Below are 18,820 nucleotides of genomic sequence, written 5' to 3'. Positions count from 1 at the left end.
ATTCAGCTGTTAATTCTTATTTGAAACATCACTCCAAATGCATTAATCTTCAAACCTCTCTTTATGAACAGTCTCGAGTTTACTACCTACCATTATTTTGCAAGAGCTTTCTGTATGTACAATTCAGACTTTAGCTAGTCTGAGAGAGTTTGGATTGAAATAATATATTAATGCAATAATATTATTTTTAACAATTATAAAATAGTTATTTTCATCATAAAATTGGTCTTCTTGTATAATTAGGGTGAAGCTATTTTATCTAGCATTTTTGGATCAACAAACTAAAACTCTCACCAGAGATGGTTGAGGCTGCAAATTTTTGAATCAATTAGAGTTTAGTATTTATACCTTTCAGTTGAGTCCAAACTAGAATATTTTTTTAGACAAGTCCTCAATGAGTAGTTTTGGAAGGTTTTTTATGGTATAGTTTTATAATGGATAATGGCATAATACTTATGATCAAAATAAATAATGCATGCAAAAACTTATGAAGTGATTATATATTGGTAAACGTTTAAAGAATTCCTTCTTGGTACTACCAAGCATAAACAAAATAAATTTGAATGGCAACCAGGTTTAATACTATGTTTTTACCTTATTTAGAAATATTTTAAATATCTGGTAACTTCAAAACTGTGGCTTTTAGAGAATAATCACGTAGTCTGTTTATGAATAGAATTTAACAATGCAATGAGCACAAATGAGTAGTTATTCAGTTTCCGTAGTTTGTTTTTAAACCAAGTTTATAGAGTGAAATGGGCTAAAATGTGTGTTTTCAGAATAATTTTCAGACATAAAACACTCGGTAAAGATATTTTAAAAGTACCATAGTACCATAGTATCTTCATTTAAAGACTTGTTGAATTGTTTTCACTTTATATATTTAAACATATTTATAAGGAATTTTAAACAAATACATGCATGCCCCTACATACCAATTGTAACTACAAAACAAATTTAAAATCATAAGATTCAATTACCAAAAATTTTTGTAAACCAATGAAGTATTAAAATATATTATTTTAATTAAACATTCTTTCAATAAAACTTTATTTGTTAAGAAAAATCAGATCAATCAGGACTGTTAAAGATCGTGGCACGAGAGAAGAATTTCACAAGAAAAAAATCATGGATTTTGATAAGTTTGAATTATTTATTTTGCAATTGTTGCAAGTTTTTCAAATGCAAATTTTCAGAAAATGTACGTTATTTAGACTTCTCCTTAAGAGGTATTCTTTAGGTTAACCTTCTAATTGAATTTCCATAATTTCGTGCAAAAAGAAAGATTAGTAATTAGAATATGAACTGAAACTGTAATCGAGGGAATTTGTGAAATCTGAATTGGAATATAAGACATGTGGAATCAACCCATACCTATTAAATTTAATAAGCAGCTTTCTTACAAAAAATATATAAATTTTGTTACTTTGAGTGGTTTGGGAATTACAAGCTTCTGAACGTTAAAAACATTTGTGTACAGCACATCCTTTTCATGAACACAAAATTAATTTAAAAGTCAAAAATCTTAAGCTGAAACTCATTCCTAGTAAATCTGGGTGACATGTTTGTCCAAAATATTAGAGTGCAACCTGATGACATTTATGAACCAGTTGACGTGTGAAAAGATTCAGTCGATTTTTTTTAAAGTAAGAAACAAGGCAAGTAATGTTTAAGTTTAAACTAATCAAGGTGTAGAGGTTTATCAAGATAATGACAAACAAGATTGGAACTCATTCCATTTATGTTTGCTTACATCAGAATGTAAATCTTGCTTGCCAATATCAAAAGTCAAAATGAAAATTATTACAAGGTATTACAGATACACATTGTCTACAAAACTGAAAATGAGACTTGTATGCTAACAAGTATGGTGGCATGGAAGCTGTAACCTGCTATTAATAAAGATTATTAAAAATTTTCAGAACAAATAGAAGACTCTTTCACGAAATGGATATCAACTCACAGTTGTTAGCTTATTACAAGCAACATTATGGTAAAGTTATGTCAGAGGCTGAAGCAACAGAATGTGCAATATTTTATTGCCACAAAACAGTATGAATTTCTTAATTTACAGAAAGAATGTCTTAAAGATGGCGTACTTTTTTTTTGACTTGTGCAAGAAGAGGTCCTATCATTCCACTTTTATTTATGAATGACTTAAGTTTGAACAAATCTATTAAAATGAACACAATCTCAAAAGAATTGACGCTTCTTAAGATCCCCAGAATAAATAAAATATGGAACTGAAGAATTGAACCAACTCATGTTAGTTCTTATGTATTAATCTAAAAGCAGTAAACTGTGAATACTTGTGTTTCTGTTTAAATTGTTAATTATTCAACCTACCTCTCGCCTAGAAGTTCCTTTCCATTTAATTCATATACAGCATCATCAGCATCACGGTAGTCATCAAACTCCTGAAGAAAAAAAACATCAGTTACACATCAAAACTAACAACTCATATAAAGCTCAAGTTCAATTTAGATTAAAACACTAAATATTAGGATAAATTTTCCCAGATAGAGCTATAAAAATTTCATATTATTTAAAGTTACACACTGGCCCAGCATTAACTAAACAAAATTCTTGTTTAAAATGCAACTTAAAAATAATAAAAATTGCTTCACACTTAAAAATTAGAAGAACTTGCATACTTACATATCAACCAAGAAACATCAAGATAAAAATATATAACATGTGTTCACACAAGTCAGTAATAAAATTTCCCTGACCAAAAAATCAAATTTCCCAGACAATCTTTTTTTAAATTTACTATTACCCATCATAATCACCCACTCCTTGAATTAATGCCCTAATTTGTTCCATAAAAACAGAGTGCTAATCAAAACAGTGCTAAATGGTTTTCATTTGATCCCATAAGAGTATAATAATCAACATAATTCGTTTTATAATCAGGTAAGTGTGTTTGCTAACTACCAATTTATTCACTAACTACTCCCATTAATATCAATTTACAATATTAATATATTTCTAAAAAAAAAATACATTTAAAGTAATTTCAATTGAAGAGGCAAACTAGCCCCAAAAGCTTCTGGCTGTTCTCATTAGAGCAAATGCTGATGTGGGATGGCATAATAAAAACATATGCTTTATACTGGGGCAATTGCAATGTTTATGCATAATATAAACTACTGAACTATAATATTAACTGAGCTTAAGTAAATACGCAATGAAGGAAGAGAACACCTATTAAAGGGGATAATAATGTTTATTGATTCATCACATTAATTTGTTGCCTTGTATTTAATGCCACACAAGCTACGTTCCCACTATGCTTGCACAGAAATAAAAATCCATGTTAATGAAAAAAAAAGTGCTACTTTGAATCAATGACCATGCTGCTTCTAATTATGCCATAATTTATTATTGATGTCTTTACTTCAAAATCACGCAAATCAAATAGCATTACTTCGAGGGGTGGGTGTACTTAATTTGACACTAGAATTACATAACATAAATAAAAATTCAAATGAAAAACTTGTGAGCACCATGCTATAGTGTATATGTACACTAATAAAACACCATCTAAAAAAATGCTTTCACAGTCTGGGTGATTGCAGACTGAAGAATGACATTTCCCCTTTAAATTATCATCACTGGGGGATTTCCATGGCTTTTTGTGGAATTCAATAAATTCCATAACTTTTCATGACCAATTCCAACATTCATGAAGACTTCCTGATTTTCTCACTTTCCAGAATATAGACACCTGTTTAAATACATATTACGTTAAAAGAAAAACCATGTTATTTCTAAATTAGATAAGTACATCATACAAGAAAATTGCTTACACAAATACCATACCATCACAGCAAGCTGGTATTCTAGAAATAATGAAACATTAAACCTCGTCTACCCGGACTAACTGGGACCAGACAATACGGACAATTTAAAAGCTGGATAATTCAGGTAGAATGGGTAACAAGCAAACAAAATCCTTAAATAAGCAATTTGCTGTTTATTACAATAAAAAACTAAGTTTTTAACAAAAACACAGTACACATGTTCTATATTGTTAAAAAAAAACATTAAAACATACAAAAATGACTTCACATAGTTTCTTAACAAAAAATTAACCCACTTTCCTCTGTTTAAAATATGTATGGCATTTGAATTAAGCATTGTCACGCGAACAGGGTTGGGAAAAAGCCACTATTTTTAAATAAAGTCCAGGCCAGTGGTCAAAACTGGTTTTAACAGGTCAAAATTGGTTTTAACAGGGAGAAACTGGCCAAAACCGAACCTTTTATTTTTATGCTATTTTTTTATCTTTGAGGGTGTGTTGTATGCATAATCTATAATGGTTACTAGTCAGCACTAACCTTTTATACACAAAATTACAAAATCATTTCCTAAAAGTTACTTTTCTTAAACAGAAAAACTTAAAAACTATTTAAAATACAATTTAATTATTTCAATGATTTTTTTCAAAACATTTCCTGGCATTTTCTTCACTAGTAGCATTCCCTGACTCAGGTCTCCTTTATTTTACAGAAAAGTGGACACAATGCTTTAATTTAAAGTTAATTTGTCAGAAAAAAGGAAAGTTGTAAGAAGGAAATAATGGCAGCAGATTGGAAAATATGGTGATAGCAGAATTAGGGAAATACGGCTGCAGAAAGGGAAATATGGCTGCAGAAAGGGAATTATGGCTGCAGAAAGGAAAATATGGTTGCAGACAGGGAGCGCTAGTGCTAATGGTGTTTGTCTCTCTGTCAACAAGTTAGATAACATATAAATTTAGTAATCTTGTGTAATACTGTTGCAATTGATACATTAAGAAAGAAACTTCTATGTGAATAAGAATATAATTAATTCTGTTAAGGGTACTCTAAAACCTGGTGGTATTGGGGGAAGGAAAAAAGACAGTATTTGGTCATTTTTGAGTGTGTAACATTAGAAGACAATGGGAAAAAGTTACTAAAACAGAAGTGTAAGAACTGTGCATGTCTTGTTAGCTCAAAAGCTCTCAGAATGAAAAATCATTGGTTGACTTGCTCAGGAAAATGTACTACTACTACTACTACTAGTTTTGAAAGTCCAGATGATGAATATGAGGTTGAAAGAATGTGCAACAATGATACTTCCATGAACTCTGAGATGGACTTGGACTTACTCAGGTACAAGAAAGAGTAAAAAATTAAAAAAAAAGATAACTCTACAACACAGACATCCCTAACCACAAGAACACCACCAACACACAAATATCAGCCACAGATAACCAATTTCACAGTAAAAACGACAACTACCATGAAAAGCGCACTTGAGTCTGTAGCTCGATTTTTTTATGCCTGGAATATACCATTTAGTGTTGTAGAGTTGACACAAAAGCTACGGCCAGGTTATGCTCCACCAAACCGAAAACAAATAGCAGGAACTCTTCTTGATTCCACATATGATGACTTAAATAAAATCACTGCCCAAAAATTATCTGGTAAGACTCGTTACATTAATGCAAGATGAATGGAGTAATATACACAATGACCCCATTATTGCAAATGTCTCTACAGGTAAAACTTCATTTTTTCTTTCTGCTGTTGATGCTTGTAAAAACTATAAAACCAGCGAGTACTGCCTGCGCCTAGCAAAATATGAAATTGAAAGCAGAAAAGAAGTACGGGTGTTAAGTAGCTAGTTTTGTTTCTGATAATGAAGCAAAAATGAAACTAATGAGGACAGATCTTGAGACTGAATTTAAAGATGATTGTTTCATTTCATATGGTTGTATGTCACACTACTTAAATCTGGCTGGTGAGGAAATATTCAAAAAAGTCAATCAGCTTGTGAAACACATCATCGAGGTGCAAAAATACTTCAGAAATCACCATCGTGCAGCTGCTTGGTTGAAAGATGGTGAAAATTCATGCAAGCCCTAGCTTCCAGGTGAAACTCACCGGAACAGCCAACTGGCTTGCTTGGAAAAATATGTTATATATATTGTTGAAGATCTTGAGAATGAAATTGATGAGAACATCACAAGCTTGTCAACAACTTGGCAATCTACAAAGAGGCATGGTCATTGATCTCCCAACTCAAGCCAGTTGCCACAACTTTGGATAAATGTCAAGCTGAAGAGTGCAGTATTTTAGATGGATTAGTAGTTTTCTTAACACTCTGCAACGACCCAGCTTTGAAACCATATAAAGAGATCTTGCAAAAGCTCTTCAAAGAAGCAATAAGTCCACAGAGTGCAAGATCAATGAATCCAGCAGTATGGTGGAAAGAATTAAGTAAAAATAAAAACCTTGATGATAAATTCACCTCCTTCATAACCCACCTCTATGAATGCCCAGCCAGCTCTGCTTCGATTGAGAGAGTTTTTTCAAACTTCTCTTTTGTTCAAAACAAGTTAAGAAACAGATTGGGTCTGACAACCGCTAGCAAGTTGATATTGTGTTTCAAAGGACTGACTCAACTCCACAAAAGCAAAAACACTGTGAATGATGAAGCATTTGATATTGATTGGTAGAGATGGATACTTTTAAGCTTATTTTCTGTTTGTAGAAATACAACATTTACCAAGGAACATTAGATTCATCCACCTTTAATCTTTATGTTTATGGTGTTATTTTCTCTTAAATACTGTAGTATATTTCTTTCATAGTTGAAAAACACTACAGTGCAATTGCCATTTAATATTTTGTTATTTTTTGTAACTCATCATAGTGTATGTATAACATTAACACACTATGAAGTGAAGTGGCCTAATTGTGTTGATAATGTTTTGTTGCGTCTTGGTTCCTATTGTTTTTTTGCAAAGCAAAAACTTTGTTAACAATCTATTCATGTTTTCACAAAGATAAAGGGAATTTTGATATCCTTCTGAATGCATTTTATAACTAATTTTTAATGTGTACTCCAATTTTCATGTTTTACAATTTATTTATTCTAAGCATCCTGCATATGTATGATTACCAGACACTGATAATAAAAAAGGAGGACATTTCACTAAAAAGAACAATATATTAAAAAAAAACATTAATTAATTGCAATGGAGTACAATATTTTACAATGTTTTGGCATTTCATGCAGTTTCAATATAAAGAATCAAACAAACTGGGCATATACAGCATGTTAAAAACACGTTTTTTATGTGATAACTATTTTTAATACAATGGATTATGTGAATAACCAAGTACATCAATCCTATACAAAAAAACACATGTTCAAAAAGTGAATAACCCAGTATAAACATACTATATCCAAAACGCAACATAATATTACATATACCACACAAAATAACATATCTTCTTGTGTATAACAAATTAATATTTACATAATTAGCAGACATATGCATTTAATATTTTTCAGATGAACTAATTTTGTTTAAGATTTTAGGGTTCTTAAGCAGATATGAGTAAAAGTTTTCGCAGCTTGTTTCTTTGAAGTTGTAAACTACTGCGGTGATGGATTTGACAGTTTCTGGTAGAAGTCGGTTTCTCTCCTTTGTCCACTGACTGCTTATCATGGAAAAAATTCTTTCAACCGACGCATTGTGTCCTGGTATAGAGAAAAAAAAATTCACATATTTTTAAAAGTTCTGAGAATTGGTCTGAATTAGCGCATTCACTAAAAAAATGTTTTCCATATCACATCCAAACTCCCATCAAAGAAACTTTCATCTTGTTCCTTGAGGAATGCTGTCAAACGACAGTACTGATCAAAAAGTCTGACAAAATCGACAGCAATACCTTTGTTCTTCAAATATGTAATGCTTGGTAACAAATCGTCGAATTCAATATTTCGTCTCTATTTCAAGTACATCCACTTGAAACAAAATTCTTCTAAATTTGTTGTCCATTTTTCTAAATAGTTTATGCATGCTCATACAGAATCTGACATTCACCTAAAAAATCAGAACAGTGTTCTTCCGTACACAATCCGGCTTGTTTGCTATTATTAATCAGTTCTCTCACTTTCAAAGGAACAAAGGTGTGACGGTGCCTTTCTTTGAGGCAATGAAGTGTTGCCTCCAGATGGTTCATAACTTCCAAAATACAATTCATTTCCTTTTCAATAGCCTGTATTTTTGAATCGAAAACAGACATAAGAGAGTGTAGAAACCACAAGTAAATTTCTGAAAATTCATCTTCAAAAAATTTCTTGATTATGTATGGTGGCTGTGGTTGACTAAGAAAGTAGGATTTCAAAGCTGTAAATAATTTAAGTATTCGCTCAATAGCTGGGAAAAGACTTAACCAACGAGTTTTACTGTGCGATAACAGTTGTTGATAATCTAGATCAACTGAGTCGCAGAATTCCTTGAGAGATTCTGTGCGAACTGTATACACGGAAAAATAATTGAAATTTTCATGACTATTGATTCAATATCATATTTAAGCAAGTCAGTACCATGCTGCAACGTATTATGCAAAATATGTGCTGGGCAACCAACTCCTACGATGTCTCTACCGAGCCTGATTTTTAGAAATTAATACACATTTCGTCCCTCTTTTCTGTTCAGCCCACCAAAGTTAACGTTTGCATTGTTTCCAGAATACGCAACACATTTCGAGGCAAGGCCATATTTTTCTAAGGTCATCAAAATAAAATTTGTTATAGTATTCAACTGTTAGTTTTCTAGGGCTTGTATTTCAATTACCTTGGTTTTTGTCCCACCTTCTTTTCAGTCAAAATATTGAATAAGAATGGGAAATATCTTCATTGATCCATGGTTCCTGGCTTATGTAGCGACACCAAAACATGAAATACTTCCCAATGTCTCAACAACAATGTCGATTGCATGAGGAGCAATGACTTTTCGAATAATTGCTTCGGCTTTAGTTCTAGCACAATATATATTTTTTGCAGTTTTCGAGTCTCCAAAATTTTTTCTGTTCAGGCTAGACGTACAATCCATTGACTTAAAATAATGGTGGTGCTTAATGGTGTGAAACGCCAATGCTCCTTCTGCGGCGCTTTCATTACTGTTTACTTCATTTACAAAATAAGAACTTGCTGTTGTAGTTGATGAAGAGCTGCGAACAATTTTCCTGTGTTTCTCACTACTCACGTGGCGTTCCAAGTCTGTAGAACCTTTATTCGCTACCGAAACGTAACAGTCGCACAACACACACTTAATTTCATGCTCAGTTCTTCCACAAACAAAATTTGGGAATTTAGTTTTTAAAGTGTCACTAAATTTACACTTTCTTTTAGACATTGTATCACACTACTACAAATTAGCGCCGCATTAATGCATAAACAATTAGAAATTGATGTGGCTTTTACAAACGCAGAAACTACTTGTGGACTTGTGGTTGTTACACCACTGAATTCATCGATTCAACACAAACTAAGCATGCGCTGTGTCCTGCGTGTACACGTTGAGCTGGCCGTTCATAGTTCATCCTCCTGCCATCTATAATTATTTACAATAAACTTGCAACACACCACACGTGCTTCTGCATGTGCTGCTACCTGTCAAGCTGTCATAGAACTACTTACTAGTGGGGTGACTCTGCGGACAGCGCATTAGCGCGCACCGCGCATTTTACTCAGAGTGTAACTGCAGGAATTATCTCACTTTATAAAAAAGCCGGACATTTTGGAGCATTAAGGAAAATCCGGCCGGACACAAAAAAATACATAAAAAGGAGGACATGTCCTCCTTTTGCCGGACGTCTGGTAACCCTATGCATATGGTTACATTTTATGTAGTAATTGATGTAGGAATGTAAGGTATGTTGAAAAGTTCTTAGGTGTAGGAGATTGGGAGTTCACAAGAAGTAAATGCTAACCAAAGCGGTCAAAACTGGTCAAAACTGAATAAAGTCCAGGACGGCCAAAATTGGAAAAAACCACCTTTTAGCCGACCGATGGTCAAAACCTTGCCAACCCTGCACTTAAACATCACTAGTGTAGGCTGGAGTGGTATCGGGCTGGCGCTCCAAGCACACCATGATGTTTGTCAGCTGGTGTGCTTTCTTAAATTTAACAAAAAAAAACATTTTACAAACATAATTCCACTATTTATGCAGGAACTTAGCACTAACTCAAACCAAAAAGTAAATATTTAGTGCACTTAATAATTCTTGCTAATGTCGTTCAAATTTTTTTTTTGCAAACATTACATGACTAGTGTACAAAACTGATTGGATTATCCGGATCAACGAAAGCAGGATAAACAAGGTTTGGCTGTAAATCCAACAATATGCATACGTATTTAAAAACTTATAACCACTCATACCTAATGAAGAATAAAAAACTGGAAATGCTTTGCAATTAACGTGAACAAGAACAGATAATAAACATATACCAGTTAGTTAGATGCGCTACTGGGATTCCAAATTCTACCCAATTTTTTTCCCTCATTGCTTAAAAGAAAATTAAGTACAGGCTTAGGGCAGTAAAGTGCACAATATAATTCTTTAACACAAAGGTATGACTTAATGGCAAATAATAACTTAAACTTAATGCCATACATGCAACTTAAAAACTTTTTATTTATATTTGCAAAAAATTGTGCTCTGTACTTACACAAAAACCATAACCGTTCTTGATGAGAACATCACGAATGCGGCCATAGCCTCTGAAAAATCGTTCAAGGTCTTTCTCTCTCACTCCGTATGGAAGGCCTCCGACATACACCCTTGTCCCTACCATGCTGCAACGAACAGAAAAATGGTAACCTTAAGTTAATGACTTACCACAAAGGCAAATCCATTCTTCATTGCGACTTCCTTGATTCTACCGTATTTCCGGAAGAACTTCTCAAGGTCGCGTTCTCGCACCCGGTAAGTTAAGCCACCAACGAAAACTCGGGTGCCCATTCTTAAAGGAAATAAAAAATCCTATCACACACTTCACTATAGCGAATCTGGGAATTGCTGTCTAAAAATTACAATTTTCCAGTACTACCTGTAAAGGAACTTCTAGAAAAATGTAACTTGAGAAACATAAACAGTCATTCCCTCTAAATTCATTACAAACTTATTATCTGAATCAATTTAACAATGAAACTACCTAGTTAAAATTATCCCTAAACTTTTAATTAAATAATAGATATTTAAATGCTAAACAAAATTTAATTCAGCAATGAAGAAAATATATGAATAGAAATAAAGATAAAAAAGTTAATTGGTCACTTGACCCATAGAAGTGTTTCAAATTAAATTAATACCTGCTCAAAATGCTGAATTAAAACATCAAATACTATAAATGAATCTCCCTGAGGTGACACAGACCTTGTCAATATCTATGAATTCTTTACGAGAGGCCTAAAAACATGTTTTAAATCAGATATAAAATATATTAGTACATGGATTTACACATTTCTTTACAATTAGAATAAATGTACATTTCTAAGCAGTAAATAAGCAAAGAAAAATAATTCTAAAATAATAAAATATTAATAAACCTAGTCCCTTTCACCACAGAATGATTCAAATATAAAACATCTGTTACAATATCACTGAAAGGCATTAATTCAACTGCTAACGCAAGTTTTCTGTTTATGGTACATTTGATGCCTTCATACAAATTAAGTATTACTATGTGAGAAATTTGCCAAGCATTAATTATTGTTTAGGCAATACATTTTTCACCATGTTTCTAAGGCTCATGGTACATATGTCCTGGAAGAACAAAATCACTCAATTTGCTATCCAAAGCACTGAATCAATTTAAGAATGTTCCAACATGTATTGATTCTTCAGGAGGTAAACATAACTCACAAAAAAAATTTACACCAATCCCTCACTTCACACAACTAATGGTTCCCAAAACGGTTCGTGTAATCTGAAATTGCATATTCTGAAGCATTGGTCTCCAAAATGTGTAGGGAAATATTCTTTACATAATATAAATGCTTAGAATAAAGTTGAACGATAAATATGTCGCATGATTTATCTTTATAAGCATACCATAGAATAATTTGTATGACACATACCACCCTGTGTAATGGGAGATGGGTGGTTATGTATCTACTTATTGTCAAGTCAACTGGTTGGCTTGCTCGTCCGGGCATGACCAACTCATGTCACGTACCTTTCCGTGAACGTTCCAAACCATCCTTTACTGACAGTGAAACTGATATTACTGTCCTGATATTAATATTTTAATTCTTCAAAAATTTAAGAGCTTATTTGCGTATCACCGCTTGGTTCACACCAATCCTGTCAGACCTGTGATTTTCTTTTCAATACACCATTCATTTAACAACCTTTTCCATGTGACTCATATGTTCATTTCTGTTCCTGTATCTAATTTCAAATATACCACTACTATAACCAACAGCAACAGATTATATAAACATTTTGATAAGAGTCATTTTGTACGATTGTATGCACAAGTTGACTTGCTTAAAACTAAAGTGCGGCCAATGTTAAATGTGGCCTTTATGACAATCTGCACGCATAATACTTACAGTTTTGTCTCAAATACTTGAACATGATGCGTTACGATCTAACTTAGAAGCTGATTCCAATATGATTCCAACTACAGGTGCTTACGCACATATAGTTACCGGAAAAAAGATGGGCAACCGTTTCTTTGTGTTTGTGCGTGCGAGATCCCTACCACTTGCTAGATTGAAGTTCATCACGGCCCAGTCTGTGGCTGGGCAAAAACGGTGGCCCGGCGGCATAAATGCAGACACAAAAACATTTAGTCCTTAACACTCCACAAACGCAACAGAACTTATCATAGCTGATGTTTATACAACAGCCGATAGCGTAGTCAGACCTGCACACGTATCTTCCCCCCCCCCCTCGTATAGCTAACTATGCCATGGTACATCTTTTGGTTACAGAGTTAAAGCAGACTTCGTGGCGTTATGCCCGAATTCCCCCCCCCCCCCCCCCCCCCCCCCCGCCAGACAATTTTGTGCTAGCAAATTTACAGACACGCTTTTCAAGACTGGGGCAGTAAAATTAACTATATGCTAAATGAATTTGCATAATTTTGATGTGCTAAGTAAGGAATTGGTGTTGTTTATTTTGGTACCATTTCATGACTAATGACCAGTCATTCAGTTTCACTACTTTTTCGTGTATTTTGGGACTTCCAGAACCTGTAGATACCCTAGTAATACACTTATTATCTTATATTTTTTGGCATTTGTTGGATTATCCTTTGTGTAAAGAGTTACTACCGTAGCCAGTTTTACACAATCAGGTACCACTCCTATGAAATGTTATATGTTTTGCAATGAATAATTGAATATTTTTTATTGTTTTGTATTGTTCATATACATTAGCAGTTTTTATTAAAAGTTGTTAATAATATTTATAATTTCTGCTCTAGGGTAGGAATTTTTTTATTTGGCTCAAACTTTGTTTATAATACTCTATTGCTTTTATGGGTGTACATAATGATTGATTAAATACACCTGTAATTGAGCTTTCACCTAATAGCGTAATAGCAAAGAGTCCTCCCCCCAAATTCACTCACATTCCTTTTTCTTTGTAGGTCCTTACCCCCCCTTTCTTCCAATACCTTTATCTCACTCAGTTAATGCTGTTGCGATTTTTCACCATTCTTTCAGTTTAAAACTTTTTTAAATCCCTGAATACATCACAATTTAATTGCCTGAATTTTTACACCAGAACTCCACTAAACTGACTATAATAAATTAATTTTTTAACTGTCATCTTTTAATTTATTAATGTTCTGTAAATTTTTTGGTAATATTCTTGGAAGGAAGTGCTTATATCTTGTCTCGTAACTATTTTTTGTTCCCTTTATCATTTACAGAGAATTAATTAACCCCCAATGCAAAAGATGGGTGTTAAAATTTTAAAACCTTTGACTGTGTGTGTCTTGTCAGACATTATTGCTCCCAAACTGATAGGCAGGTTTTACAACTTTTCTTTTTATTAGAAGGCTGGTTGAATCAAGATGTTTGTTAGCATGTTTGATGAAATTCTGTTGATCCATTTAAAGATCAGATCTTTAACTTTTTTAATGTTAGTTAGCAAGGATGTAGAATACTAACACGCACCCACACACACAAACACACACACACACAAACTATGTTACATCTCTGCATTGTAATGCTCTATAGAGATAAATATATTGGATTCAAACATAATTTTGACTTTATGAACATTAAGATACAGTTAACCTTCGATTAGTCGGACCTCGATATTCCGGACATTGGATAAGTCGGACAACCATTAAAAATAAATAAATAAATTTTAAAAATTTGCAAGACAATATTAATTTCTTTAACTTATAAGACACCACAATAACAATGGCGGTGTTCAATAATGTGCAAAAAAACAAAGTATGTACAGCGTGGTATGGGCAGATTCTTTGAAGGGGGGAAAAGTGGCAATTCGGATGTCGGAGACTTGACAAAGCTGCCTTGCCAGCGAAGACGTGGCGTCATAGCCGGCCGGCCGGCCGCTAGCTAGAACACGTCCTCTTCCCCTCTTGGCGGCTGTTGCAAGGACTACTGTGCGTCACAGACGTGCTGTTAAAAAGCAGGTGTACATGTCAGTATGCGGCTAGCTTATTGTTAACACTCGTCACAATTCCCCAGTTCCGCACGCCGCGATTTTTTTGTGTTATAAGCATTCACATTTCACAATGGGACCTAAAAGAAAGTGTGTGACTGACTGTTGCTGAAAAATTAAAATAGATAAAAAAAACTTGAGTCTGGAGTTTCCATCATGTTCATACAGTAGGCCTAAGGTAAGTGTAGTGTTCCCGATCCCGAAAAGTGTTACTGATTCCGACAGTGATTAAATTGCTACTCGTATTAAATGAAGGTCCGAAAGTTTGTGGTAGCCTAAAATTCTGAGTTTTTATACCGTATATTGGTATGTATAAGCAGTGCCGATATTTTGAGCCTTCAAAATTGGAAAAACTTTAAATTTTTATGCCCGGTGTTGTGTACGAGGTACATGCGGCGGCAACGCAGCAACAGCTGAGTTGATAGATACGCACAGCGCGCCGGCAGACTACTGTGACCTTGCGCGCGACCTTGCCTGGCCGTCTCGTGCTCGCTGCTCACAGTTGACCTTGCTAGCGGCCATACGCAGCTACGGACTTGTGTTTCGCTGCAGAATGTTTGCAGTGCTTTACTTAAAAGACGCTGAATAATTAATTATGTATTACATTGCAACTGTCTTTAAACTGATACCACTTTGTATACTTTTATTTTGTAACACTGGTATGTAGTTATCTTTGGGTGTAACCTAAAATTATCCACTCGATAACTCGGACAAATCATAATTCGGACAACTTCTCCCCCCTTTTAGTCCGACTTATTGAGGGTTTACTGTATCACATATACATAAAGACAGTTCCTGGGGTTATTATTTAAAATTTGGGTGTGACTTAAGTTTATTTTGTTTTTTATTCATTAATGTTTTTTTGGCTAATGCAGTAATTAAAGTAATGCATTTATGATTGTTTGAATAATGTGTGTGACTAATCCTCTACTTGTAATAATTTTCTTAAGTTTTTTCCTGACTATATACCTAAATTTAATTACTTTGTGACTTAATAGTTTACCCTTTAATATATTATTTGTTGAGAGTCACTGGTTAAATGATTTAATTAACTATTTATGTTTTATATTCAGTACTAGTTAATTTATCGGTTTCATTTAAATAACTTTTTTTTATTCCTTTCTAGAGTATTCATGTGTTCTATGTTTTACAATCATGTTTTTATTTTTCAAGCAATTTAAATGTTTCTGACGATTTGCTTACTTTATAATATATAAGCCCATAGGCTTTATATTTTTCTGTGTGTATTTACGTTTTTATGTGCCTTCACGTATTCAAGTACCATTTGCGTAAATGTTTTGTATCTCATATCTAAGTCTGTTCCTTGATCCTAATGGTATGTTCCGTAATACATTGATCCTGTGGTACATGATACTTGCTGTTTTAATTTAGTACAGAGAAATATCCTGGATACAACAAAAATTGTGATTAACAATGAATAATAATTTGATAAAATAAAAATCATAGGCCTAGATAATTTTTTTTTAATTTCTAATATTATATTGTAATATACTAAATTAAAATACCAAGCATCATGTACCACAGGTTCAATAATACAGGATCACGCTATCAGGATCAAAGGATATACCTATGTAATAAGGAACAATCACCTTTTAATATTCATCATTTGGTAACTGTAAAGTCGACTTGTGTGTTTTGGAGTCTGTGAAAGGGTTATGTGTATGGTTTGTAACTTCAATATACATTTGTTCTTGTGGTCAGAAGTTGGCATCCATGTTGACTGTGAATTATTTTCTTTGAGCATTAATAAAAATGTGCTATCTCAGTGTGTCAGACACACATCTACAGTAACAGTTTGTCTAGAACTTATTATATTTTTTCAAAATACAAGTGAGTAATGCAAGTGTTTCTGAAACATGTTTTGTACACTCCTAGGCCTATCCATTTGCTAGCTAGGTGGTCTGGGGTGTGATATCTGTTTACTCTCTACTCCAATGTCTATGAACTGAATTACATGTAGACCCCAGCAACCTTGGATAACATAGATAAAATAAGACAACTGACTAGTTTTACAAGGTGATATTTTTACCATTTTACAAAAATATTAAAATAGTTTGCAATTAAAAAATTTAATTTCCTAATTTACCTACACTTCTTATTCAGATATGCATTCTCCCTTGATAATTACCAAATTTATTGGAAAAGATGCTTGATTCAAGAATTATTTTTAGTCACTAAGTAGAATTGCAATAACCTGTCAACTCTGTCCCATCAAGGCCTGTCTACAACTGCTATGTACTCAACTATGTCCAACGGACACCGATCACTGATTGGCCCATGTGACGCTCTGATGTCATGCATGGTGTGGGCGATGGTCCGAAACTCCCTGGTCCAAATACATTGGTCAACTTGAACTTTTTGTCCCAATCTGTGTCCTTTGTTGGCATAGAAGAATGAATTCTCATTTCTGGTTCCAGTTCCAAAAGGTGATAAGAAAATAATGGATATTTATTAGCATATACTTTTGCATTACAGAAAATAAAAAAATAAGTGAACTCTCACAAAATCTATTAAGTTAATTAAATATTCAAAACTAGTTGCATACCCATTTACAAAACATGAATATAAACAAAAACCACTAAAATACAATTATTTTGGTGCTCTGTATTTTCTGTGCTCTGATGACAACTTTAGAAATTAGTAGAATTGGACATCCCCATCACAGACGGAGCCATTTTCCATGTGAGAATTTGACGTTATTCACATTAGGATAAGGACACGGACCACCAAAGGTTCAGACTTTTGTAGATGGGCCTTCATCATTCAATCCATCACTTGCATCCGTTAATGCCACGCATCTAACCAAGTGATTTACAACTTCTCTTCATCCAGTCCATCAGAATAGTTTCTAAACAACCCATGTTTTTATTTCGGAAATTCATGTAGATGTTTGCTATTTATGCAGTGTATGTACGTTATGTACTCAAATATGATTAGTTATTAAATTGTTGAGACTTCAGACATGAGTTATACAAAACATCTGAACAAACTAGGTACACGATTACCTGAGGCCTGTATTCTAGTAAAAATTGACTGGAGGGTACAAAATCATAGAAATCAGTCAGTATATCAAATGTTAAGAGCTTGCGAGAAGTTTTGATGGATGGATATAATTTATCAGACCATCAGATTGCTGCAGGTCACATGTCTGATGGAAGGATGAGACACGGAGGCACAAGGGTTTTGTAACTGTCATCACATTTTTTTTAGCCTAAAGTATCAATTATGAAACTAATCCACAGTTGTGTTTAATGATTAACGTACCTTTTTAATGAAAACAGTTTTTTTAAAAGACCCTTTTGTTTATTAAAAAAACATCAACTAAAACCTGTTTATTTGAAGTTTATCTAGAATTCAATTGGTGATTTACAAGCTTAGGTAGGTCCAAAGGTGATAAGCACTTAAAATTTCACAGATCGGATAACCGACAAATCGGGCCAAGTGACTTTCTTAGATAATACACTTAAGTTGCGCTATTGCGAAAACCACATGTCGAGGTCGTCACTATCCAATGTAAAATCGTAATACACATGTAGCGAGCATCAGCACCAGTTGTAAAATTGTAATAATTAATTTTAAATAGTCGAAAATACTGTGAGGTACAAATAAAAGTATAAGAGAAATACTTTTCAAATAAATAAATTTAGAAAAACCTGTTGAAATTTTCAAAATAAAATTACTTAATATTTTTACCTCAATATACCAATTGCAAAATGTCGGTCATTACATCCGTCGTCTTGCATAGGCTACAAACCATTTTTAAGACGCATTGCGGAAAATGAAAATTAAATCGCCAATATCAAGATCAAAAATCGACATTCACAATTAAACTAGCAACAAAATAACAAAATGTAACTGAGTAAAGTGTTCACAAATTACACCAAGCCTTTCGGCATATGAGAACGTTCATTTACGTGACACAATAATCAAACGGGTGGAAATGAATACCTTACCTGTCACAGAGTTAATGCAATAAAACACAACACTATCCTCCAAAATTGATACCACTCAAGTAATTAATTGTATTTTATACATTTATTTTGTACTACAATTCTCCACGATACATCAAAATCTATAACGCTTCTACGGGGTTCACACGACAGGAAGAGATCTCACAAAAAGTTACCAGAGACAACATAACTTCCTTTCATAAAGTAAGAGATGAAGTAAAAACAAAATCCAATTTCCATTATTCTAGAAATTGAGAAAAAAAATTTAAAATTTAATTAAATATATCTCAATACAAGCATCATATAAGCTGACGTCCCTCGGCCTGTGGTCCCTAAGTCCCTGTTCCGAATTGTCCTGAGACCCGCCCC

General features: G+C 33.4%; 1 protein-coding gene across 4 annotated transcripts in view; it reads right to left on the bottom strand.

Moving 5' to 3' along the window:
• Positions 1 to 18,617, bottom strand: part of LOC134541506 (serine-arginine protein 55) — an 80,609-nt gene extending 61,992 nt beyond the window's left edge. For 2 of the 4 annotated variants that reach the window (XM_063385004.1, XM_063385003.1), the window contains exons 1-3: positions 18,455 to 18,617; positions 10,501 to 10,627; positions 2,347 to 2,417 (exon numbers count right to left, since the gene is read on the bottom strand). In XM_063385004.1, the coding sequence (XP_063241074.1) occupies positions 2,347 to 2,417; positions 10,501 to 10,626 (197 nt within the window). In that variant the 5' untranslated portion in view covers position 10,627; positions 18,455 to 18,617. Of the gene's footprint in view, positions 1 to 2,346; positions 2,418 to 10,500; positions 10,628 to 10,670; positions 10,795 to 18,454 lie in introns of those variants that run through there. The other 2 variants (XM_063385006.1, XM_063385005.1) reach the window with 2 other exon arrangements.
• Between the last annotated feature and the right edge of the window lie 203 nt (positions 18,618 to 18,820).

The sequence above is a fragment of the Bacillus rossius genome (assembly GCF_032445375.1).
Source record: "Bacillus rossius redtenbacheri isolate Brsri chromosome 4 unlocalized genomic scaffold, Brsri_v3 Brsri_v3_scf4_1, whole genome shotgun sequence".
In the NCBI taxonomy this organism is placed as follows: domain Eukaryota; kingdom Metazoa; phylum Arthropoda; class Insecta; order Phasmatodea; family Bacillidae; genus Bacillus; species Bacillus rossius.
Note: the sequence above shows the minus strand (reverse complement) of the source record. Positions and strands in the feature narration are given on the sequence as shown.